The sequence below is a fragment of the Brassica napus genome, chromosome C7, assembly GCF_020379485.1.
Source record: "Brassica napus cultivar Da-Ae chromosome C7, Da-Ae, whole genome shotgun sequence".
NCBI classification, from domain to species: domain Eukaryota; kingdom Viridiplantae; phylum Streptophyta; class Magnoliopsida; order Brassicales; family Brassicaceae; genus Brassica; species Brassica napus.
In genome coordinates this window covers 41,336,987-41,361,116 of record NC_063450.1, presented here as the reverse complement: position 1 = coordinate 41,361,116, position 24,130 = coordinate 41,336,987, and the positions used below count along the sequence as shown (strand labels likewise).

Below are 24,130 nucleotides of genomic sequence, written 5' to 3'. Positions count from 1 at the left end.
TCAAGAATCACCACCGTTAAGATATCATCTTAAGGCTACACTCTCCACCTTCTCGCCGTAACAGAACTCCTTCTTGACGTTTTGCTCCAACTTGCTCAATGTAATGCCATCACGGAACGAGACCATGCGAGACATCTGCGTTTTGTCTACCACAAAATCCCAGTTTCCTTCGTCTCGGCAGATCCATTCACCTGCCATGACCATACAATGCTCGTCTATCTCTTGACCACAAGTAATTAACCATACAATGCTTGTCCATCTCTTGACCACGAGAAACTTGCGAGACATCTGCGTTTTATCTACGACAAAATCCCAGTTTCCTTCGTCTCGACAGACCCATTCACCTGCCATGACCATATAATGCTCGTCTATCTCTTGACCACAAGTAATTAACCATACAATGCTTGTCCATCTCTTGACCACAAGAAACTAACGAATCATTACTCTTTCACTTTAACATTAACTAGAAAGAAAATCATTATCTGTGAGAAAAGACATTTTAAGGAGAAAAAAAACAAAAACAAGTTTAATAGTAGTTCTCCAGTATAAAGTGCTTAAAGATGTAAATGACCCAACACAGAGTAGCCTTTTATGTAATCTCTTTGTAGATAGAAATTTATTTAGTTAACCAGTAAATGTGAACTCTTTTCGTACACCAAATTTGGCTCTACAGTTTGTTACTTGGTTCCTCATCGTTGCTTTTCACGTTAATTTTCTCTATCAAGCCATCAAACGACAGTGTTTATTCATACGATGGAAACAAATCTCTTTCTTGGAAATGTTTTAGACCAACCCCACTGACACGGTTCTAAAAAACGCCTAGGTTTTAACTGAATTCGATTGAAAACAAGTGGTGTTCAAACCTCCAGTCACTACATAAATTCATAGAGAATATGATAGTAAAGAGATTATTGATGAAGCCATCATGTTTACTCGTCATCTTCGTCCTCATCACCGTCATCCCCACCAATAGCAGAGTTCAAAGCCTTCACTCGCTGGATCAGACTAGCCTTCCTCTCATCATAAGTCAGTTTCTTCGGGTTGTACCTGTTATCATCATCACCCAGAATCATATTTTCAGGCTTTTCTGATACAGCAAAAAACACCACACAATCCCTAGATTCCATCTGTGATGATTCTTTTACCTCTTGTGCTCCTTAGGAGCCTCTTTGTCAGACTTCTTGATTGATGGATCAGCCCTAATTGCTGCGTGTACGTTCTTGTACATCTCTTCCATGTTTTCGGGTGCAAGATCCTTCTTCAAGTAGTTGCTGAAATGACTCTGGTACTTCTCTGGCTCATCCTCCATCAACAGCTGCACATAATAATTTATACATTTGGAAATGGATAAGGACATCTCACAAACAATGAAGAAATCAGCTGATTCACAAGAAATGATGTTAAGAACAAGAAGAAATACCTTCATGTAATCAGCAACGTGACCACCATATATGTATTTCCGGTGAATTTCAGCATCGAGGTTCTTCCCTTCCTTGTTGAACCCAGCGAAACGCTTGTCACTGTGTGGGATGTCAAGTCCACCATCCAAAGCACCCTAGAACAGATAACATAAACTCACACCCATTAATTCAATATCAGATTTGTGTAATCCCCTCACAGGGTAAGCTGAATCTTTACATATAAGGTTTAGATAAGTACCTTGAGGGCACCAAACACACGGTTTCCGGTTGTGGTCATAACAAGTCCAACATCGAGAAGAGCACGGAATGGCCTTCTGGTGTCAGTCGGCTCAACAGAGTAGTCTTCTCCAGTGGCCTATACAAATATAAAAAATGGTTCATCAGTTAACTCTAATCCAAACAGGGGTGAAGAAGTAAGCACAAAACAATAGCTATATATGCACTTAATATAAGTCGTACCTCAGCATTGCCCTCGTACTCAGCATCCATCTCAAGCATCTGAAGGACACGGCGAGCCAAAAGGAGACCAGTACAATAAGCTGAAATAGTGTAACAAGAGATCCATAAGCATATTATAAAATTAATGAGAGACGATTATCAAGCAGCTTAGAAAGGGTTAATTTCTTTACCTGCAGCATAGTTGGTTAGACCAGCTTTAAGGCCATAACGAGGAAGCTCATGCGCATAGGCAGATGCAAGAACAATGTCACCGGTGATAGTGGCAGACACTATTTGAGCAATGATGTCCTTGTTGGTCTATTATCACATGCAAACGATCAAGAACCTAAGTTAAGACACAACAGAAAGAAACAGAACTGACATGGACAGAGAACTCAAAAGATACTTACAAATCTCACAACATAGCGATACTTGGGAGTGTTATACTTATTCTTGTCCTGATTGATCAGACGGATCCTTGCGCGGTAATCAGTCTTTCCATCTAAGAAAGAGATAACAAATCAGATAAATCAAATCTTGTTTCGCAAGTAAGGATTACAAGATAGTTAGGTAACATACCACGCCTTCTCCTGAACTTGACTTGGTATCTCTTGAAGTAAGCCTGCTTCTTCTGTGGTTTCACGAACACCTAAAAAAGTAACGCAGTAGAAAAAAAATAAAGATCAATCAAAGCAAATGATGGCTCGCAGATCATGTATACACATTAGCTAGAGATGTGATAAAACATCCATGAACTAGCTCGAAACCAAACATTGTGTGGAAATAACTACATTTTACTGGTACAATTCTAGCTGACACTCGTAATACGGAGCGAAAACTCGAAGTTTCGGATGATGGTTAACAGAGAGAAGAAGAAGAAGAAGAAGAACTCACCATGGCTGGATGATCAGTGGCCGCCGAACAATCGTTACGAGGCTTGGCAAGAAGAGATGATTAGAGAGAAATCGATATTAAAAATACTAAAACCCTAGTGTATCATGTGATGTAAATCGACGGCCACGATTCGATTACGGTAGGATACTGTTACTCGGTGAATATCCACATCAATTCTTTTGGAATTTCCATAATAAACGTTTATATAATCATTTAAGTTTCATTTTATAAGCAATAAACCACTGTTTTGAGCTTACATAATAATTTTATAAAGAAAAACCATTGTGTACTATTAACATATTTTTTTGAAATTATATAACCTATTGAAATTTTTTGGAATTACATTTTATTTCTTCAATAAAATAATATGACTGATTATTATTTTAAAATCTTGTCTAATATATGTATATTATATTAATCTATAATTATTTAATTATGTTTTCATATTTTAAGAGTGAAATTAAAATTCTACAACCGAAATTCTACATGAATAAAATCTAAAACCACATCAAAAAAATCTATAAATCTTCATCTACAACTAAAATTTAAAGTTAAAGCTGTTACCGATCAGACCCTATCTGAGCTTACTTTAAGGTCTGGTGGAAATCATTATATAAAAACAAATGCCAATGAAAGAAGAAGAAGAACCCAAACCTTTATTCGCAATTAATTGATGACTACATTAATATCAACCACCAAAGAACATAAGAAAGACTCAAAATTGTTATTTTTTTGTTGTCATCGACTCAAAATTGTTATTAAAAAAAACTTAAAACTGCAATGTTTTTCTTCGGGCTTAAACCCTCACGAGGTTCAGTAATTTTAGCACCCAAAATAAACTCAAACACGATGTTCAACCCTTGCAACTAAAGAACAAGGAGTTCACAATCAATAGAGCATTTTGGCGTTGCAGAGAGTTCCCCAAGGATGGCATCCTTTGCCTTAATCATACGATAATTAGAAACTCTTTGGGTAATTTTCTTCAGAATTGTTGAATTCTTCAGGATTGTTAAATTCTTCAGGAAGTACTTTACTAGCTTCATTTCAAAACTCTTAACTGGTTCTTAGCTTCGGTTAAGAACCGTATCTTAAATAAGAGATATAAGAGTCGTCACTTAGCAGAAAAGTATAAAAAAGAAACAAAAAATGTCAAATCATGAATTAAGAACCCCGGCTAAGATACCTGGGTTAATCATGCCCTCATGGGTACCTTCCAAGTATTACTGCTAATAACTAGATCCCTGACCCTCGATATATCAGTGAAGATATCGTGAATCAAATCATGATCGCATTTGCCGCAAAAAGAAATATCTGTTTTGACAGGGAAACCCGAATTGATGATAAACTTCTTATGTACGTTAACGTTAGCTCTTAAACAGTGAAGAAGAGGAGCATCAATTTCAACGTAGGCCGACAAATATATGGCGATTCTCTTTAGTGTCTGAGATCGCACATGTAAAACCTTCTGATCATCTTTAGGCGATGATAAGGATATGAGCGTTAAATCTTCCAAGAGTAGAGAGCCTGAGATAAGTTTCTCCAAAGTGGCCTTATTGGGATACATAACTTGTTCTAAGTGGAGGATCTTAAGACAAGGCAAGGAAACAAACTCAGTTTTAACTAAGGTGACCCAACGGAGTCGTAAGTGCACAAGTGTCTTACAAGTATAGATGCTCAGTGGTAGCACCGTAATACTTGAAAGTGCAGTAGTACGAATATCAAGATGCTGAATATTGCGCATGGTCGGAGAGTCATCAATCCATGGGTTAGGAAAAGAGGTATAACCATCATGACCCCATCCAGAGATATGTAAACTGAGTTTGCGTATCAATGACCCCCTCTGGAGATCAAAAAAACTGTTAGCCAAACTAAAAAACCCACTGAGATTCTCGAATTCTTCGGAGTTTAAGTCCAATCCAGGAACCTGTTGCCAAATATTTTTCCATCTCTTGGACAGAACACTTGTTTTGACAGCATCCTTAGTTGAATATGACAAAGTATGTCACATATCAAAGCATCCGGTAATTGGCTTATCCTATCTTCTTGAGATCCTGTCAAACTCTTTATGACCACCATTTATCTCTCTTTACCAACTAAAACAAAAACAAACAAACATCAGAATACGGATTTTGAATCAAGAACGATACGCAACCTAATTAATATAGATGCCAAGTAAGTATGGACTCGTTATCAAAATTGTTATATTGTCATCATCAAAAGTATTAACTGAAACAGATGAAAACATGAGAAACCGGGCAAAGTCGGATCTGAGATTTAGGGGAGGAATTATAAACATTTCGTAAGAACTTTAATTTTTTCATAATTTAAAAGCCTATATATTATATATATGAACTCTAAAAATTTTAGGGGCCAAAACAAATGATTCACTTTACTGTGTCCATTACATCAAACTCCACCAGGAAAAAAGAATGAAAAGACTGATCAGTGGGAGAAACAAAGTATTAACTAAATCAGATGAAAACTTGACGCAATTCGTTCCTAGTTCATAACATGTAGCAATCATAAAAGCCAAAAAGAACAACAAACTCCATCGGAAAAAGATGAACTGTAAAAGAAGAAGACAAAACACCTGATTTTTGCCGTCAGAATCTCAGTAACCACACTATAATGCAAATTTAACTCCACGGTCAATCTTTTTCCCTCTAAAAGATTATTTCCTTGAAATGTGTATATACATAATATATATATGACACTAAGAGCAACAATGCAATATATATTAAAAAATACAATGCAACATATCTAATAGATATCCTATAAATTAACAAAAAATATAATAATTTCGGATAAAAAAGGAAAAGTATTTCAAATGAGAAATATCAAGATACTCATGAAATGTTTTGGTGACATGTGTTTTATGCATAAATGCTTTACACTTTAAAATATTAAATTTTAATCAATTAACTAAATTTTGTACTTTTTCAAAAAAAAATTTTTTTTGTAGAAATCCTACTATATATCAATTTTCTTAAGTGTCAACAATATGTGAAATTTAAGAAAAAATGTTATAATTTGATTGGTTAATGATATTTTTTTATTTCAACCAAATCTAAAAGAGGCAATCCTAGAACAATTAATATCAGTTCTCAAACAATCCTTGTAACATTACACATATTCTTGCAATTACGGAATGTTTATATAATGATTCATCATTTTTTTCATTAATCATGTATTTATAATCTATATAGTATATTTAAAAAAGTAATTGCTAAAGCAAATATAATATTTCTATTATAAATCATCGCTAGAATATTTTTATTTTTCGATATAAGATATACGTATATAAAAAAATTATAAAAACAGTTAATGCATTAATTATTTTTTTATACTTTTATTTGTATAGTAATATTTATAGTTTTTGATCAAAAGTCCACTTTTGGTGTAATTTGGTTCTGGTTTTTTGTTCCAAAAATAGGATATGTTTGGTTACTAATGAAATTCTATTTAGTTTGGTTTCTCTTTTTTTATTTGGTATGATTTGATTCCGGACAAATGTGCTTAATACTATACACAGTTTTATATAAAAATTGATATAAAAGAATTAATTTAATTCTAAAAAACAGTAATTTCAAAACTCGGATCAAAATGATTTACAAGAGTATCAAAATGGGCAAATCTTCAAAATAGCATCTTTCTAAGTTTATATCACAAAAATAGCACTCAAAAACTAAAATGACCAAAATAGCATATTTCTAAGTTTATCCTTTGAAAATTTTAATTTTTTTATTTTTCAAAATTTGAAATCTTATCCCCAAAACCTCATTTCTCAACTCTAAACCCAAAACCCAAAACTCTAAACTCTAAACCCTAAACTCTAAACCCTAAAATCTAAACCCTAAACCCTAAACCCTAAAATCTAAACCCTAAACCCTAAACTCTAAACTCTAAACCCTAAACCCTAAATCCTAAACCCCACCCTTTAACTCTAAACCCTAATTTTGTGACTTTTGATAAAACATTAAGTTCTATTTTTGTGACTTTTGACCTTGAGTGCTAGTTTGGGAACATAAACTTGATTTAGTGCTATTTTTGTCTTTTTCTCTATCAAAATTGCTGTTTATTAAATTTGCAATATTGTTTTGTAAGATTTGAGTTAAGCTCAAGTCCTAAGAGAATGACAAACAACAATGAATAAATAAATAAATTAATTGGCAGCTCTCCCCACTCGTCTCCTTCAACTACACGAAAAGGAGAGGTCAAAACTAGCCGTTGCCATTATTTCTTTAATCGAAACAGCCGCTCCTTCCCTAATCCCCTTCATCTTTCCTCTTTCTCCACTCTCACTCACCTCGAACATTCCCGATCTCTCTCTCTCTCTCTCCCTGAGCTGCTCATGGCGACCTGCATCAGAAAACCACCATCCAATCCCGAACCCCAGCTCCAAACTCCCCGCGCCAGATCTCCTCTCTCCGAGAATCTCTCTCCATCCACCACCACCTTCCCGCGATCTCCTCTCTCCTTCATCTCTCCTCACACCTTGTCTCCCTTGAAGCTGAGCTCCCCTAAGCTCGTAACCCCCACTTCTCTTCGTGCTGATGATGACGACGACGAGGATGACATGAGTATTTCATCGGGTTCTGACGCCCTAGAAAGAGGAGGAGTAAACGAATTGCTCTCCGATTACGATCTCGATGATGACGAGGTTGTGAGGCGTTATTACGACGAAGAAGAAGTGTTTGGGCCAACAAAGCCCAGCTCGAAATTGAACAGAGGGGTGTTGAATGATAAGAATCTGAGAATAGAAGTTCCGATTGCGAACAGAAGAGTCACTGACGGCGAATCGAGACTACGGAGATTCGCCATGGCGAATTCGACTCCGGGTAGCTATCTCCGCGATGAGAGGCCGCATACTCTGAGCTCCAAGGTACGCATTTGACCTCGCTGAAGTTTTGAATTGAGTAATTTTACAGATGTATTGCTAAATTTGGGAACAAAATGTTGAATTAGGGTTCGGTGTATTGGGACAGTAATGAAGATATCGGGACCCCAAGTGCACCGCCTATAATGGATATTGGAGAAGATGATAACATCGTGGAGTTGGAGAAAGAAATTGAGCAGATTGAAGATGAGATTTGCAGAGAAGCAGGTGTTGAGAGTCATCATCAACAAGTGAACATTGGATGCATAGCTGGTGATACTGTTTCTCATTTGTATCCAGAATTTAGTGAAAGGTATGCATCGAGCTTTCTATTTTTGTTCTGCGGAGAAGTCTTGATGTGTTGTGTTAGTAAATGTAATCATGGTTTGGTGCAGTGTGAGGGTGACTCAAACTGAGGAAGCTGAGCAAATCGAGGACATCAGCTCTGATGAATTAAATTGCCATAGTATCAGGTTAACTACTTTGTTTTTTTTTTTCTTCACAACTTGGAATGAAAGAGGTTTGAAATGAGGAATTGTTTGGCTTTATTGTGGCTGCTTAGCTTACATAATGTTTGTTATCAATGGCAGTGGTCAGTATGCTTGGCAAAGTCTTCTAGCATATGATGCTTGCGTAAGACTGTGCTTGTATGCGTGGTCAAGGGGTTCTTCTGAGGCACCTGAATTTCTGCGTGAAGAATGTCGTCTTCTTCGTGGTGCATTTGGGTAGGACATGTGTTTCTTTATTGTTTTCAAGACATGACTTATTTGTTGTATATTGAATTATTTAATCACTCTATTGTATGTGTTGTTATAGGTTGCATAAGTTTCTTTTGCAACCTCGGGGTGTTCGGTCGACGGAAGAAAGCAAAAATGTGAAAGTAGAGCAAAAGACACCTTTGAAGTCTAAGAATGTGGTCAGAAAGTTGAGGGTGGAAGGTAACACTCTTCTTCTTCTTCTGATGAGCTAAAACTTGAATACAAAAATAAGTTTGTATATGCCTGACATGAATCAGATATTGATTATACCTCTTCAATTTTGTTTATAGTAAAGAGACTTCGATTGATACCACAACGAAAACTTAGAGGCATAGATTCTCTGCGAAGTTTAATGAGCACCCCAATGGGGGCAGAGTATTGCCGGCAAGTTTCATCACTTGTGAAGACTGGGATGAGTTCTATCAAGACGGCTACCCTTTCAGCAGTTTCAGAAGGTTTCCTTTTCTTACATGAAAAACTAAACATTTATCAAACCATTTGAATGATATTTGGTTGTTAACTTAACTTGTCTCGGCCGATTGATCTGCGTCTGATATTGGCCAAACTTTTTACTAAATGGAAGATGATACCTCTATTGATATGTGATGAAATGACTTAATCTTTTTGATTCTGCAGAACAATTCTCCTGCTACCTTCAGATGAAGAGCACAGCAGAAGGAGATCAAGTCCAACAAGGATCTTCCGTTTGTTTGCAATCAGGAACTGGAAGTTACCATGTCTTGTAAGCTATTCTCTTTCTTCTTGAAATCACTTGTAACTTTGCAAGCTGTTTGAATAAATGAAAGCTACAGAATTTAGTTTCATAGTTTTCCGTGTGAATGATTTACTCACAACTCCTCCTTCAGCTTTCCCGAGCCTGAAGGCGACGCTCTTCTGATAGAAGTTCATGATAAGAAAAAATCAGTTCAAGGAAAAGTAACAATTCCAATGGCATCCTTAACTGATAATCCGGTAAATATGCCTTTAGGGGTCTTCCTCCCTGCGTTAAATATCTTCCATTTTGCTTTGAGAATATGTTATAGTATTTTCAAATATTTAGATATACTGAAGAAAACTCTACATTTGTTCAGAATGAAAATGTAAGATGGTGGCCAATATACCATGGTGAACAAGACTGTGTGGGCAAGATCCAGCTCTTCCTTGGTAGCACGAGCTCATCCCATGAAGACTGTCACATAAAGGTATGGCCTTTCTCCAAAAAATCTCAGATTATCTATGTTTTGTTCTGTGAGATAATGCCCTCACTAATATTTTGCATTTTTTCTGTTATAGAGTGCTCCTGTTGTTGAGACACTAGCATACGATTTGTTACTAGAAGCTGCCACACGTGCCCAAAAATTTCATGCTCAAAACTTAAGACTAAATGGGTCTTGGAAATGGTTGCTGAGTGAATTCGCAGAATACTATGGAGTTTCCGATTCATATACAAAGTTAAGGTAATCATAAATTTATTTGGCTATACTGTCTTGTATCTATTTAGCTCAAAATCTACTAACTCAAATATACTTCACCATACATTGCAGATATCTCTCACATGTAATGAATGTGGCAACTCCTACTAAAACATGCTTACAACTTGTGCATGAGTTACTAGTGCCCATCCTAAGCGCTCGAAGTGACAAGAGCTTGACCAGGCAGGAGGTAGTTCCCGTTTTCTTTTGCAAATTGAAAAGGCTGATGCTACTAGTTCTTGAAAAAATCCGAGCTATCACGTTTTAGTTTTAAATCTGCTTGTTTAATTATCTTCGTGACTACTAGTTATTGACGACTTTTCTGTTCTTGCAGAAAAGTATCTTAATGGATTGTGAAATAGAGATAGAAAAACTCTTGGCAAATGTTTTTGAGAACTACAAGTCATTAGATGAAAGCTGCCCTTCAGGGTTGGCACACATATCTGGTCCGGAGCAAGAATCAGCTTCAACAGCACTTGCTCCAGCTGTTCAGATTTTCTGCCTCCTTCATGATATATTGTCTCCTGAAGGACAAGAAATTTTGAAGAATTACCTTAAGGTAAGCTCATACGGACCTTAAGACTACGATGTTCACGATATTCTTGATCTAATGAAAAACCTATTGCAGACAGCAGCAAAGAAGAGGTGCAGGAACCACATGGCTGAGACCGATGAGTATGTTTCCTCCAACTCTGAAGGTTTTCTTTTGGACTCGGTCACAATTTCTACAGCCTACCATAAAATGAAGAATCTCTGTCTAAACATAAGCAACGAAATAGAGACTGACATAAAGATTACCAATGAGCATGTACTCCCAAGGTAAATGATCATGTCATCTTGTTTTCATCTTGAGATTATCTCCGAGTCTTGATATTGATTTGGTCTTATTTTATCATATACCTTGTTATATCATTCAAGCTCAATCGACCTATCAAATATAGCCGCTGCCGTATACAGTACGCTGCTATGTAACCGGCTCAGAGCATTTCTGTCAGCAGTACCACCATCTTGTCCACAGCCTCATGTCAATGAGCTTCTGATAGCAGTTTCCGATTTCGAAAGGAGCCTCAATTCATGGGGCATCAGGTTTGAAATTAGCTTCTTGGGATCAAATGATGGCACCAAACTCATTCATTCTCGCTAACTATTTATTTTACTTTACTCAGTCCAGTACAGGGTGGTATAGACTCTAGGGGATTATTCCATAACTACATAATGGTTTGGATACATGATATGGAACTCAGGGTACTTGACCGGTGCAAAGCAGAAAAGGTACTATCTCTGATCATGTTGGGTTGTTCCTTAAAATAATAAAGCCTATCATTTGACTGTAATAAGATACAATGGCTTGTCTTGGCAGGTTCCTTGGTCTGGTGTAATAACAAATCACTCAACATCACCGTTTGCTGAGGACATGTATGAGAGGATAAAAGATTCTCTTATGGAGTATGAAGTGGTGATTAGTAGATGGCCACAATACACATTGATTTTGGAAAACGTGAGCTATAAAGTTACAAGTTTGCAGCTTACTGAATTTACAAAGACTAACTTGACTTCACTTTTTTTTCATGTACTTTTAGACTGCCTCAATCGTAGAGAGAGCCATTGTTAAATCTCTTGAGAAACAATACAGTGATATATTGACTCCTTTGAAAGACAGCATTCCAAAGAGGCTAAATATGCATGTCCAGAAGCTGACAAGAAGGCAATCATCAGCTCTCTACTCTGTTCCAACTCAAGTAAGAGCCACCCGTTGAGCATGTTTGTTATAAATTTTGTTACCTTTCTAAGGAATTGAACTGAACATCACTGTGCCACTCTACCTCTCGTTGAATGCAGCTGGGAACTTTTGTCAACACCATAAAGAGAATTCTTGATGTTCTACATCAGAGAGTTGAGGATATTTTGAGACAATGGGCTTCGTGTCTTCCTGTCGTTGAGGATAAGAAGTCGCTCTTTGGGGAGCAGATGAATGTCATCACAGTCTTGCTCAGGACAAAATACAGAAACTACACGCAAGCCGCGGTTGATAAACTTGTCAGCAACGTAAGTTGTTTAAAGTCTCGCATGATCTGCCTTTATTGGAATTTAAGCTTGTTTTTAACAATCTTTGTGTGCGTGCGTGGTTCGATGTTTCAGACGCAATCAAACAAAAGCACAAGGCTGAAGAGGATCTTAGAGGAGATAAGAGAAAACGAGAGAGAAGCCGAAGTCCGTGAACGTATGAAGATGCTATGCTCACAGATCACAGATTCAATCTCAAACATGCACGATGTCTTCACAAGTCAGATATTCGTGGCTTCATGCCGTCTCTTCTGGGATAGAATGGCACAGGTGGTGTTAAAGTTTCTTGAGGGAAGAAAGGAGAATGAAGTAGGCTACAAAGGCTCTTACTATGCTCTTGGGGTAATAAACGAAAACTTTTAAGTTACTACATTGTATCATAGACAAATCTTTTTAGGTGTTGAGATTGAGTTGTGATAAAATGTGTGCAGATAGTGGAAGACACGTTCGCATCAGAGATGCAGAGGCTGCAAGGGAACTCGCTACAGGAGAAAGATATGGAGGCTCCTCGTTCGGTGATTGAGGCACGTTCCATTCTCTCTAGAGACACGACCAATCACTCTTCTTACTTCTATGTCTAGTCCATTGTCCAATATACACAGAATCTCATTCTTTTTCCATTCATTTGTTTTGATAATATCGTACATATATATTAAAAAATCTATTCAACAAATCTTAAATGGTCAATAACGATTCTATTATTCATTTTCTTTTTCAATAAAGAAGCTGCATGCATATAAGCCTACAAGAAGAAAGTATTTCTTGTACCGTACATAACCAAGCGTATTGGGAGAGGAAAGATCTCAACTTCTTAGTCATTGCTCCTCACTTTAGGGTATCTTTTGCTGTAGCTTCTCAATCAAAGGGGAGAAAAATGAATCGGTTACATAGTGTCTGGAAAAAGAATTGTTGTGTTGTGCAACATACCTTGCTATTGAAGTGACCTAACAGGATCCTCTGCTTCCGAGCTTTATCACGCTAGATATCTCATGAACCAGTGAGGCTTTTGTGTAGCCACGATGTACCCAGTTGTCAACCCAAGGATGAGTCCAGGTACGAAGACTATGGCAGCTGCAGTCCAGCTCAGTACTCTTCCTTCCTCTGGTTCTGGCTCTTGTAATTGCTCTCCACAACGTTCACTTAGTGGAAGACCACAGAGTCCTAGATTACCTTCAAAAGGCAAAGCAGATTGAGCCTGAAACTGTGCTCGTTTTGCCGGTATGAGGTATCAGACCGTGGAGCTCTGGTTCTGGGAAAGCTTGATGTAAGACAAACTAGTGAGATCCCCGAGAGAAGGTGGAATCTGGCCAAGTTGTGCGAAACTTGTTTTTGATCTGAATAGCCAAAAAAAATATATATATTTTTTTTACCAAGGCCCGTTCGTTTGTACATTTGGAAGATGCATCCAGATGGTCCATCTAGATGTCTTATCTAGACGTTCCATCTGGGTGTTGTTCGTTTCTTCATTTCGTCCATGCATCCAAATGAATCATTTGAATGCAACTATGTTCGTTTACTTTTCATTTTTTAACTTCTATCTACATCCAGGTGGACTTGTTAATAAAATGACTAAAATATAATTTTTTACGTTTCGGCGGAAAAATAACATTTTTACCGTTTTGGCGGAAAATATTTTTGCGATTTTTGAGGAAAAATGTGTTTTTGGCGAAAAAGTGTATTTTCGTGGTTTTGGCGGAAAATACGTTTTTATGAGTTTGGCGGAAAATACGTTTTTATGGGTTTGGCGGAAAAATACGTTTTTGCGGTTTGGATAGGAAAAGTGTATTTTTGCGGTTTTGGCGGGAAAAGTGTTTCGACGAGAAAAGTTTTTTTTCACGATTTTTACGGGAAAGTTTTTTTCTCGTGATTTTGGCGGGAAAAGCTTTTTCGCGATTTTGGTGGGAAAATTGTGTTTTCCAGTTTTGGTGGGAAAATGCGTTTTTCTGGTTTTGGCGGGAAAATGCGTTTTTCGGTTTTGACGGGAAAATTCTGTTTTCCGGTTTTGGCGGGAAAATTGTGTTTTCCGGTTTTGGCGGGAAAATTGCGTTTTTCGGGTTTTGGCGGGAAAATGCATTTTTCCGGTTTCGGCGGGAAAATTCTGTTTTTCGGTTTTGGCAGGATATTGTGTTTTCCGGTTTTGGCGGGAAAATTGTGTTTTCCAGTTTTTGCGGGAAAATTGTGTTTTCCAGTTTTTGCGGGAAAATTGTGTTTTCCAGTTTTTGCGGGAAAATTGTGTTTTTCTGGTTTTGGCGGTCCGGTTTTGGCGGGAAAATGTGTTTTTCCGGTTTTGGCGGAAAATATATGTTTTCCGGTTTTGGCGGGAAAATTGTGTGTTTTAAGTTTTGGCGGGAAAATTCTGTTTTCCGGTTTTGGCGGGAAAATTGTGTTTTCCGGTTTTGGCGGGAAAATTGCGTTTTCCAGTTTTGGCAGAAAAATTCTGTTTTCCGGTTTTGGTGGGAAATTCTGTTTTCCGGTTTTGGCGGGAAAATTGTGTTTCCGGTTTTGGCGGGAAATTGCGTTTTTCTGGTTTTGGCGGGAAAATTGCATTTTTCCGGTTTTGGCGAGAAAATGCCTTTTGGAGTTTTGGCGGGAATGTGCATTTTTTGGGTTTTGGCGGGAAAATGCGTTTTTTTTTTGTTTGGCGGGAAAATACGTTTTTTCGATTTTGACGGGAAAATGTGTTTTTTCGGTTTTGATCGAAAAGTGTGATTTTACTGGTTTGACCGAAAAATATGTTTTTATGGAAATGTGCGTTTTACATTTTTTTTTGCGGAAAAACGCATCTTGCGGTTTTAGAGGGAATGTGTGTTTTTCAGTTTTTGCGAGAAAATGTATTTTTGGTTATAGCGGAAAAATGTAGATGCAAGAAAATAGAATTTACGGTTTGAAAATAATATTTTGACTTTAAAAAGTCATTTTTGTCATTAATCATTTTGGACTGAACTAGATGCATGTGCATCCAGAATCACCATCAAGACTCACCTTCATTTGGGTGACAATTTGAAATGAGTTTTTAAAAATTCAGCTGGATGATCTATCTGGATGTAACATTATAATGCACAAAACGAACATCGATTTGCATCTTCACCCGAATAAACAAACGAAAAGGCCCAAATCTCCATTTGACACTGTGTTATCGCATAATTTAAACGTAAGAAAAAGTTAATATTATTTATAGTTAAAACCCCAAAGTTTTGCTGAACTGTAGTTAAAACCCCAAAAGTCTCGGCACGGAGTCAGAAAAACCATTCTCCCGCACCACACTTGTAGTCTTCAAATCGAAGAGAGGATACACTCTTTCACTTGACGATTTCAAACTTCTCAGGCGAAGAGGAAGCAAAAGACTGATGAGAAAACTGTAGAAGCAGAAGAAGAAGAAAATCAAGATGAGATCCAAGTCGTTTGCCGTTAGGTCTCGGCCGCATAGAGCTTCCCGCAACTCTCTCGATCCCTATCCATCCCCCGCTCCTCTTCCGGTAACCCTAATTCTCCCTTCCCTCCTTCCGAATCGCAATTGGAGGTTATAATCAAAAGCTTGGTAGTTTCGTTGTAATCGCAACTCTTCCTTGTTTCGTGAATTTGTTGTATTTGAGTGGTTGTAGAGATTGAATCCAGAATCTTCTATGTGAAAGTTAATTTGATGTATTGTGCATCGTTTCCTCTTACAGGGTGAAGCTAATGAAAGAGTTGCCTCTGGAGTGAGCACCAAACACTGTGTTAGTGGTGATGCTGAAAGAGTTCCTTTTGATGAAAGAGATGTGCCATCCAAGAAGCGTCATTGTCCTGGGACAAGTGAGACCACTAGAGGAGGAGGAGGAGGAGGAGGATCGAACTTGGAAGCTTGTATTGTATGTGACATTTCAGACGAGGGGGTATCTCGTTGTTCTGGGACTGGCTGTATTCTTTGGTTTCATGGGGAGTGTTTGAATCCTGATTTGGGTAGTGGTGAGGATCTTGCAAAGACCTACTGCCCTTATTGCTGGTTCAGAGTTCTAATGATGAAAGACAAATCAGTGAGGGAGAAGACCGTTGGGGCGGAAAGCAAAGATCATTCAGCTGTGAGGGATCAAGAGTTAGGAGGAGAGAAGGATGTCTGTTCATCTGAAAAGGAACAGTTGCAAGTGGAGAAAGATTCTGATCGATCAAGAGAAGAGGAGATGCCCTTAACTGAAGAAAGGGGTTATCAACACCAAGAGGATACAGAAAAGTTTCAAGATGTTGAGGAAGACAAGGATGATGAAGAAACAACAAAAGATCAAACTACAGGTGGTACAGGGGGAAAGGGAGATGTTTCAGGGGAAGAGCAAGACCAGAGCCAACAGAATGAGAAGCCAAGAAGAAGAAGACGGCAGTTAACTTATAGTGAAATCTCATCGGATGAATCAACAAACGAACGACATGGAGAAGGTGTAACTGAGCAGATAACTTCATCGGCTCAAGTAGTAACCTCCACGTCAGGGGCGATGAAGAATCAACAGAGAAAACATAGCTTGATCACCAAAGTGGCCGAGTCAAAGGCAGTGAGGTTGTTCCTTTTTTCTTCATTTACGTGAACATGAAGAGTATCTCATCTCATATCCACATTAAATAAAGAGAGTTACCTCATGGAATTTCAGGGACATGTCATCTTTCAAGACGGATCAGAGAAAGAGGCTATTTTGGACACCCGAAGAAGAAGAAATGCTCAAGGTATTATAATAAACACTAGCAGTGATACCTTTTCTTGAATGGTTGTTGATATGTGTTGGCTTGGCTCTCTCAGGTGGGAGTGGAGAAGTTTTCAGCAGAAGCAAAGAAGAACATGCCATGGAGGAAAATTCTGGAAATGGGACAGGATGTGTTCCACGAAACACGTACTCCTGCTGATCTCAAGGACAAATGGAGAAACAGGATGGGCGTAAGATCAGCGAAAAAGACAAACTAGACAAAACGCATTGATCCTGGCATTGGTATCAATATATCTAACTATCAGTGTCTCATATAAGAGATAAAGTCAGGCTTAGCGAAGAGTTTGCTGTATGTACAAAATAGTATTGACTTCGACTTATAGTCCTGTGTTCTTGAATGCCACTCTTTTCGGATAGACGAAGATCAACCTTTTTTTTGTATAACTGCTTGTATGCTAGATGCTGAAGAAAGTTTAACTTAGAGAACTTATTTTAAATTAAGTTATTTCACAGGCGTTTACATCACGAAAGTCTGTCTTTGCCTGTTTATAGAAGAAATGAAAAAAAGGGAGCATATGTATGTGTTTAGATGAGAGTGCCGGTTGGGATTAAGGCGTCCTTGATAACGGTAACAATACCACTCTTTATGAAATATCCTTCGGTCTCTCTCGCTGCCTCTTGCACATTGTCACTGTTTATGATCTGTGCACCAAGTTCAGACCAAAACCTTTTAAAGACCAGGGCAGGTGTGAACAAAGATACGTGTATATGAACTTGGAAAGTGTGTTCCTAACCTTGACGTTGTCACCGATACGTGCGTTTTTGTCAATGATGGCTCTTTTGATGTGCGAGTTTTTCCCGATACCTATGGGTACACTCCCTTTCGCCGCTAGGAGGCTCTTCTCCGAAGCAGTCTAGGCAAAATACAATAACCACCATGATCAAAAAGGCTGATGTTATACAATAGTTTATCAAGTGGCTTGCAATACAGATGGGCCTGCAGCTGCATTTACCTCGTAGTAGTCAGCTCCCATTAGTAACGAATCTTCAATGATAGCACCTTCTGATATGCAGGAACGGAGTCCAACCACAGAGTGATGTATTTTGCAGTTCTACATCCAAAGTTTAAAAGATTTTGGCGTGATGTTGTAAAGAATATCGAAGAGGAGCTATATTTGATTTTACCTTGATAACGCAGCCCTCTCCAATGACACTATCTGTGACATCAGCATCGAGCATCTTAGACGGTGGTAGGTAACGTGGCTGTGTGTAGATCGGAGCAGAACGATCATAGAAACTGCATCAAGAGTTCAGAGAAGCTAAGATATCAATCATCCAAGATACATACAATAGAGAGTATGAATAATCCAAATGGTAATGTGGTTGATGTACCTAAAATCAGGAACCGGTTTTTTGGTGATTCCGAGATTTGCGTTGTAGAATGCTTCTATAGTACCGATGTCTTCCCAATAGCCATCATATAGGTAAGCTTGCACCTGCAAAACAATCAGAATACAAACTAAATGTTATACACATGAACTCAAAGCTAACAAGTAGTGGACAAAGCACATACCCTTAGTCCAAGGGAAGTGGCACCAGGAATGACTTCGCTTCCAAAGTCATTAGCTCCAGGGAACTTGTTCCGTAGTAGCTCAAGCATTACATCTTTGCTAACAACATAAATACCCATACTTGCAATGTAAGGCATCTCCTTGGCTCTCTTATCATCAAGACCCAGAATCGTTGTATCAACCTAGTAAAAGCCAATGAAATCGAAAGGTTTTATCTACAAGGTGGTTTCAAGATGGAAACAGGAAAATTAGCGTAACATTTTTGTTTTCATTATAAACCTTCATGGCCTTAAGCTGCTCCCCCTTTGGCTTTTCGGCAAATTCAACAATGCGTCCTTCCTCATCAATCTTCATCAACCCAAAAGCAGTGGCTCGCTCCTCGTCCATGGGTAACGCAGCCACCGTGATGTCAGCATCAGTCTCCCTATGCGCTTGAATGAACTTCTCATAGTCCATTCGATATAAATGATCCCCAGCAAGAATCAGATACTCAAGAACATTATGCTCCTCGAACAACCACAAGTACTGCCTCACCGCATCAGCCGTCCCCTACACAACAAACCCACCACATGTTAATAAATAAACACATTCAAAAAACTTCCACAAGGCACAACCGGCCTTGAGATTTTGGGGCCTTAAACCATTTAGTAAAAATTTAAGTAGTCTGGGGAGTCTAAAACTTGTTTTACAAATGTAAAAGTCTATTTGCATTTTAATTTTGGGGACCTGAGGCAAGGCGAATATTTCACGAGGCTTGGCCCAGGCCGGCCCTGGGCACAAGAACATGGATTTGATTATACCTGGAACCAGTTGGGGTTCTCAGGACTCTGTTGAGCGGCGAGGACTTCGACGAAGCCTTCGTTCTTGTAACCTCCCATGTTAGTGGCGTAGGCACGGGAGAGATGGCGGTTAAGAGAGGCGGAGTTGAACTGGGTGAGGACGTAGATCTTGTTGATGTTGCTGTTGAGGCAGTTGCTGACGGGGATGTCGATGAGCCTGTAGTTAGCGCCGAGGGGAACGGCGGGTTTGGCTCTCTTTTTGGTGAGAGGGTAGAGACGAGTTCCGGCGCCGCCTCCTAGGATGATCCCCAACACACTCTGCCAATAAAGATCAGATGAAACGACTCCGTATTAATCATTAGTTTAGCTGTAAAGATTCAAGTGTTCGTTTGGTTACTTATTAAAGAAACGATCAGATCAGGAAGACGAAAAACTCACCCTGCTCGCATCAGGATCGAGACAGGTCTGCGAATTCTGAGAATCGGAGACGGCCTTGGGGGACACGATCATCGGATTCCTCATTCGGCCGCGAGAAACAACGGATTCGCGGCGATGACGCCATTCGTCGGATAAAGATACAGAGGAGCGGAAAGAAAGAGGCCTCGTGGGAACCGCCTCGCACGAAGCAGCAGCGGGTGGTACCTTTAGAACTCCAGTTGCAGCTATAGACGCCATTGTAGTGTCTCTCTCTCTCTTTGGCTATGAGTTTCTGAGAAAATCAATAATTGAGATCAAATCTGGAAATGCTACAGGATCGAAGTGCTATAATAGCAGAATTTGGAGTGAGAGTCGCACTCTCTCTCTCTGCTGCTTTGTCTTGTTTATTAGTATTATGGGAAAAAGTGAAAAAATTAAGTAAATATTATTTTCTGTTTTAGTTTGGGATGGGGTCTCGGGAACTGTTTAGCTTTTCGGCTTATAATTCCTTAACTTGAAATTACGTTAATGTTCTTTACGTCTTTTCCTGGCGAGTCAATAAACAATTATATATTTTAATGGTTTGAATATTCCATGTAAATCATAATTTTACTGGTCATGATTTTATAATTTTGAATATATTATTTATAATTTTTTTTTTTGTTTTCTATTAGATTATGATCTGATTATATCAATGATTGATTGGATTTAGCTACATGTAACAATGATAAAAAATATATATTCAGACAATAGTTCTGTGATACAACTTTCCATGCACTGTAGAATATGTTTAACAGCCATACACAATAATACATAATGGATATGGATTTTTTGCAACAAGAAATCACCACAAACTGTTTTATTATGCGAATCTATTTACAAATTTTATTTTACTGTTGATTTCAGTGGATTAAAAAAATATATGCAGTAAATAGAAAGATATAATCTTATAAAAGTTTATAAATTATAAATATCAATTAAATTTAGAAATAGGAAAAAAAGAATAAAAGGAAATAAAATAGAAGGAAAATTCATTCATCTCCTAATTTGTCAAGAAATAATTGTAGTATTTTATTCCTTAAATCTTAAAAAATGTTAGGAAATTATAGGTAACAAATATTTTTTGTAAATGGTAAAAATTGTAAAAAATACTAAAGAATTAGTTATTCCCACCCATTCTGTTGGTCGCTGGAGCCTTAGTTTCAGTAACTTGTTGGAACTATGTGTAAATCTTTTAGTGATGTCAAAATCAATAACGGAAAAGCCTCTGGGCCAGTAAATTTTAAAATGAATACGATTCTTAATAAAGTAGTAATGGGCCTTACGAGAGCCACTGGGGCAAATTGGTTACGAGCATAGAAAACTTTTGATGTGAGGGGGTTTTCGTTTGAAGCTGGTCAGGTACTACGGAACACAGGTTCCTGATGAAGTTGAACAACGAAACTGTATCGATCGTCGAGCTCAAGAAACGGTACTGTTGTTCATGTCACTATCACTGGTACGCTTACGCTCTTAGCTCTCTCTCTCGATGGATTACTTGATTTCTAGGTCTTGATACTGGAGAATCGATTCACTTTTGGTTCAATTCTTAGTTAGACTAAGTTAGTTTCAATCCACAGCCTAGTCATGTGTGAGTCTCAGAGTTTAAGAGATTCCCTAAAAAAAGGATGTTTTGTTTTGATGTTTCCTGAAGGTGTTGATGTGAGTATGAATACGCACTTACTGAAGCTGAATCTTTTTTTTTTTTTTTTTTTTTTTTTAAATTCCGCCATTTTCAAACGCTTGTTATAGTCAATATACATCCTTGTGAGTCGGTCTTGCTCTCTTCGCCTCATTTGCCGGTACTGGTGGAAATCACCGGATCCAGAACCAGCGGAACTACCAGAGGTGTTGCTAACGCGGACCGGGACGTTCTCCAGGATTCTTCTAAGCTTTATCTCTAGATCTTCGAGCATCACCGGAGGTTTATACTCTACGATAGATGTCGTGGCGGCAACCACCAATCTCGTATCGCCTTCTTGCTTAGGTTTCCCGGTCGACATCCTCCTGAAAACCATAACCCGATGCCAATTGGGGATATCTCTCCCTCTTACGGATTCCCACACGACTGAAGCTGAATCTCAGTGGGAAGAACCCTGTCACTTCTCCATCATCTAAGCTGGAGGGGGCTACAATATCCGCTACAATAGCTTGAACCTTGAGAGTTTATTTTGCATATAGCCTTTGTTGGCTACTACTACTTTAAAAATCAAGGTCAGTGACTTAGTTTTGTAGAAGAACAAGAACCATTTCATTTTTATGAATATGAGCATGTACCAATCTATGCAAGGAAGGAAACAGATCCTAGGCCAAATGCTATGATTGTTGTGCACATCCAAATATTTTATAGGCAATGCATAAAAGACTAGTATCATATAGAGATAGCAGAAATTGATTTGGCCTTGTGAGCTCTTTATTCATGCGACTAAATAAACAAACATATTGATTCTTTAGTCTTTACATTTGGTCACAAGCTGTGATCTCTTCTCCATTAACCTTCCTCCGTGCAAACCCATTTCACAGGATTGTGCAACTGGGTTCGTGATTGTAAACTGGTTCCCCTATGTAACTGTAGGGGTTGCACGGGTACGGAAAGGCGGAAGGCACGCCGTATCCTTGAGGAGATAGATAACAGGGAGGAGGAGGACATGGATTACATGGCGGCGGAGGACATGGTTTGCATGGCGGCGGAGGACATGGATTGCATGGCGGCGGAGGACATGGATTGCATGGCGGCGGAGGACATGGTTTACATGGCGGCGGAGGACATGGATTGCATGGCGGCGGAGGACATGGATTGCATGGCGGCGGAGGACATGGTTTACATGGCGGCGGAGGACATGCTTTACATGGCGGCGGAGGACATGGTTTACATGGCGGTGGACATGGTTTACATGGCGGTGGACATGGTTTACATGGCGCGGGCTTCTTCTCCTCTTCTGGCTTCTTTGGAGGTTCGACTTTGCTGACGCTTACAAGCTCTGCAAAGGCTACCTTTTTCCTGAGCATTTTGGTGAGGCAGATCATATCAACTTCAGTACCTGTTACCTCTATCTGGTTCCTGTGATCGCCTTTTATCTCCACGGCTGAGACACCTATAAACCATAGCGTTAGATCCAACATCTGTGTGGTTAGTTTGTTTTGTGAGAAGGTCTTCTTACCTTTAAACTGAACTGCTTTTGCCATAGCTTTTGCTCGGGTCTTGTCATCAGTCATAGTCACTCTAAACAGGATCTTTTGCTGCGTGTGAAAATGATAAATCTTATCAAGTCAATCAAAGAAGCCATATAAACACTTTCACAATATTACTTGTTGTTGAGTACATATACTTACCTTCATCTTCTTGTTTGCTTAAGATGATTGCCTACAAGTCTGAAGAAATGTCTTTCCTAATGGTGTATTCTCTTCTGATATATGAGCTGTTGACAATCGTTAGGATTTCGCTTTCAATTCGTTGTTATCAAAAGTATATAAAAACCAGGTAGGTGCTTATTAGTACACACGCTTTATCATAATTCTTTGGTTAAAATACTTTACAACCCATACATATTTTAGAAATGCCCTAGAAAGTTGTTATAACTCTTACCAACTCATCTACTGTTTTGTAAAATATTTTTTTTTCCCAAATTGAAATTTTATATATATATATACCAAAAGCCTTTTACATCCAGCACATGGCCACCCGACTGCTCCAGATTACATCCAAAAAAATATGTTAGCAAGACTAACTATCATCAACGCCCAACAATGGCAGACCAAAAAATCCAAACAATCATGTTAGCCATCAGATGAGTTTCTTTCATTCGCATAAAAGTGATCTAACCATCCAGGGTGACCAGCCGCCACATAAGACTAATTAAGGGCCCGACTGGTTTAAACGCAGCGGTTGCGATTGCGGATGCGGCAGTTTGCGGATGCGGGTGATTGCGGTTTCAAGCGTTATTAAGCGTTTTGTATGATTAATATAACGTTTGAAAATTGTTTCGTTTGCGGGATATTTGTGATTAGTTGATTATAAGATATTACAGCGGTTTAATAATAAATTACTCATATTATAACATTATAAAAATATAAAAACATACTATTGTAATAAAATATAATAATTATTAATATAATATGATTAATAAAAATATTATGTTTATTTATAAAAAAATTAAATTAGTTGAAATTTTAAAGATTTATATTAAAACTTTTTTAAAAAATATTTTATTTCGCTTTATATATGTGTATATCTTTATATATGTGCGTATATAAATGTTTAAAAATTCTAATAAATAGTTAGTTTAAAATTTTTATAAAACAAATTATGATACTGTTTGTGAATTTTAATTAATATATAAAATATGTATATATTTTTTATTTATAATATTTCCATTTTAAAATATTTTTGAAAATAATTTTATATTTATTTTTCACCCGCAACCGTCCGCAACCGCAAAAGCTAGCTGGAACCTGCTTTTGATTTTAAGAGGTTTGGAGCGGTTTGGAGCGATTTGTAGCGGTTTGTATGATTATTTCGAAACACTGTCAACCACTACCAACCGCAAAAGTTGCGTTTGTGGGTCGTAACGGGAAAACCACCAAGGCACCTAACATTCTGAGCAATGAAAGATGTGAATCTGATTGAGATCAGCGATCCAATCCTTAATTCTGACGCCTCGAAAGCTTGCAACTCTTTCTTAATTTCTGATGCTTCTAATTGTAAGGCATGCCAGATGACAGGTTTCTCAATTG

At 38.2% G+C, this 24,130-nt stretch overlaps 5 protein-coding genes, 1 long non-coding RNA gene and 1 pseudogene across 8 annotated transcripts; 3 read left to right on the top strand and 4 right to left on the bottom strand.

Moving 5' to 3' along the window:
- Positions 1–820: 820 nt before the first annotated feature.
- On the bottom strand, positions 821–2,902 carry LOC106348982 (60S ribosomal protein L5-2). Its single transcript, XM_013788836.3, has 9 exons — positions 2,754–2,902; positions 2,439–2,508; positions 2,270–2,361; positions 2,051–2,177; positions 1,881–1,960; positions 1,660–1,776; positions 1,421–1,555; positions 1,146–1,315; positions 821–1,047 (listed from the first exon to the last, which is right to left on the bottom strand). Exons 1-9 carry the CDS (start codon positions 2,754–2,756, stop codon positions 930–932), a joined length of 912 nt encoding a protein of 303 aa, XP_013644290.1. The 5' UTR covers positions 2,757–2,902; the 3' UTR covers positions 821–929.
- Positions 2,903–3,124: 222 nt separating this feature from the next.
- On the bottom strand, positions 3,125–6,534 carry LOC106350792 (annotated as a pseudogene).
- Positions 6,535–6,940: 406 nt separating this feature from the next.
- BNAC07G26400D lies at positions 6,941–12,596 on the top strand. The gene is made up of 20 exons (XM_048762199.1): positions 6,941–7,635; positions 7,719–7,942; positions 8,025–8,102; positions 8,220–8,354; positions 8,446–8,567; positions 8,678–8,842; positions 9,024–9,129; positions 9,254–9,359; positions 9,479–9,589; positions 9,681–9,844; positions 9,932–10,049; positions 10,194–10,418; positions 10,488–10,678; positions 10,778–10,945; positions 11,026–11,131; positions 11,220–11,357; positions 11,440–11,598; positions 11,699–11,905; positions 11,999–12,265; positions 12,355–12,596. Exons 1-20 carry the CDS (start codon positions 7,105–7,107, stop codon positions 12,502–12,504), a joined length of 3,471 nt encoding a protein of 1,156 aa, XP_048618156.1. The 5' UTR covers positions 6,941–7,104; the 3' UTR covers positions 12,505–12,596.
- A 2,547-nt stretch (positions 12,597–15,143) lies between these two features.
- LOC111207402 lies at positions 15,144–17,095 on the top strand. Its single transcript, XM_022705399.2, has 4 exons — positions 15,144–15,399; positions 15,592–16,448; positions 16,540–16,612; positions 16,686–17,095. Exons 1-4 carry the CDS (start codon positions 15,310–15,312, stop codon positions 16,845–16,847), a joined length of 1,182 nt encoding a protein of 393 aa, XP_022561120.1. The 5' UTR covers positions 15,144–15,309; the 3' UTR covers positions 16,848–17,095.
- LOC106348979 (glucose-1-phosphate adenylyltransferase small subunit, chloroplastic) lies at positions 17,059–19,768 on the bottom strand. The gene is made up of 9 exons (XM_013788832.3): positions 19,379–19,768; positions 18,962–19,258; positions 18,441–18,710; positions 18,164–18,343; positions 17,983–18,086; positions 17,776–17,887; positions 17,604–17,702; positions 17,385–17,504; positions 17,059–17,292 (listed from the first exon to the last, which is right to left on the bottom strand). The coding sequence occupies exons 1-9, from the start codon at positions 19,613–19,615 to the stop codon at positions 17,176–17,178; spliced, it is 1,536 nt and encodes a 511-aa protein (XP_013644286.1). The 5' UTR covers positions 19,616–19,768; the 3' UTR covers positions 17,059–17,175.
- Positions 19,769–20,679: 911 nt separating this feature from the next.
- Positions 20,680–22,701, top strand: LOC106348978. 2 transcript variants are annotated; one of them, XR_007325937.1, is made up of 3 exons: positions 20,680–20,855; positions 21,149–21,610; positions 21,920–22,701. It is a non-coding gene; the product is annotated as an uncharacterized LOC106348978 (long non-coding RNA). The 2 variants fall into 2 exon arrangements; XR_001271051.3 differs by having other exon boundaries at positions 20,681–20,855; positions 21,972–22,164.
- LOC106348976 (heavy metal-associated isoprenylated plant protein 16) lies at positions 21,702–23,351 on the bottom strand. 2 transcript variants are annotated; one of them, XM_048762198.1, is made up of 3 exons: positions 22,730–23,276; positions 22,558–22,636; positions 21,702–22,491 (listed from the first exon to the last, which is right to left on the bottom strand). In XM_048762198.1, exons 1-3 carry the CDS (start codon positions 22,733–22,735, stop codon positions 21,914–21,916), a joined length of 663 nt encoding a protein of 220 aa, XP_048618155.1. In that variant the 5' UTR covers positions 22,736–23,276; the 3' UTR covers positions 21,702–21,913. The 2 variants fall into 2 exon arrangements, with proteins under 2 accessions (XP_048618155.1, XP_048618154.1); XM_048762197.1 differs by having other exon boundaries at positions 21,702–22,636; positions 22,730–23,351.
- Between the last annotated feature and the right edge of the window lie 779 nt (positions 23,352–24,130).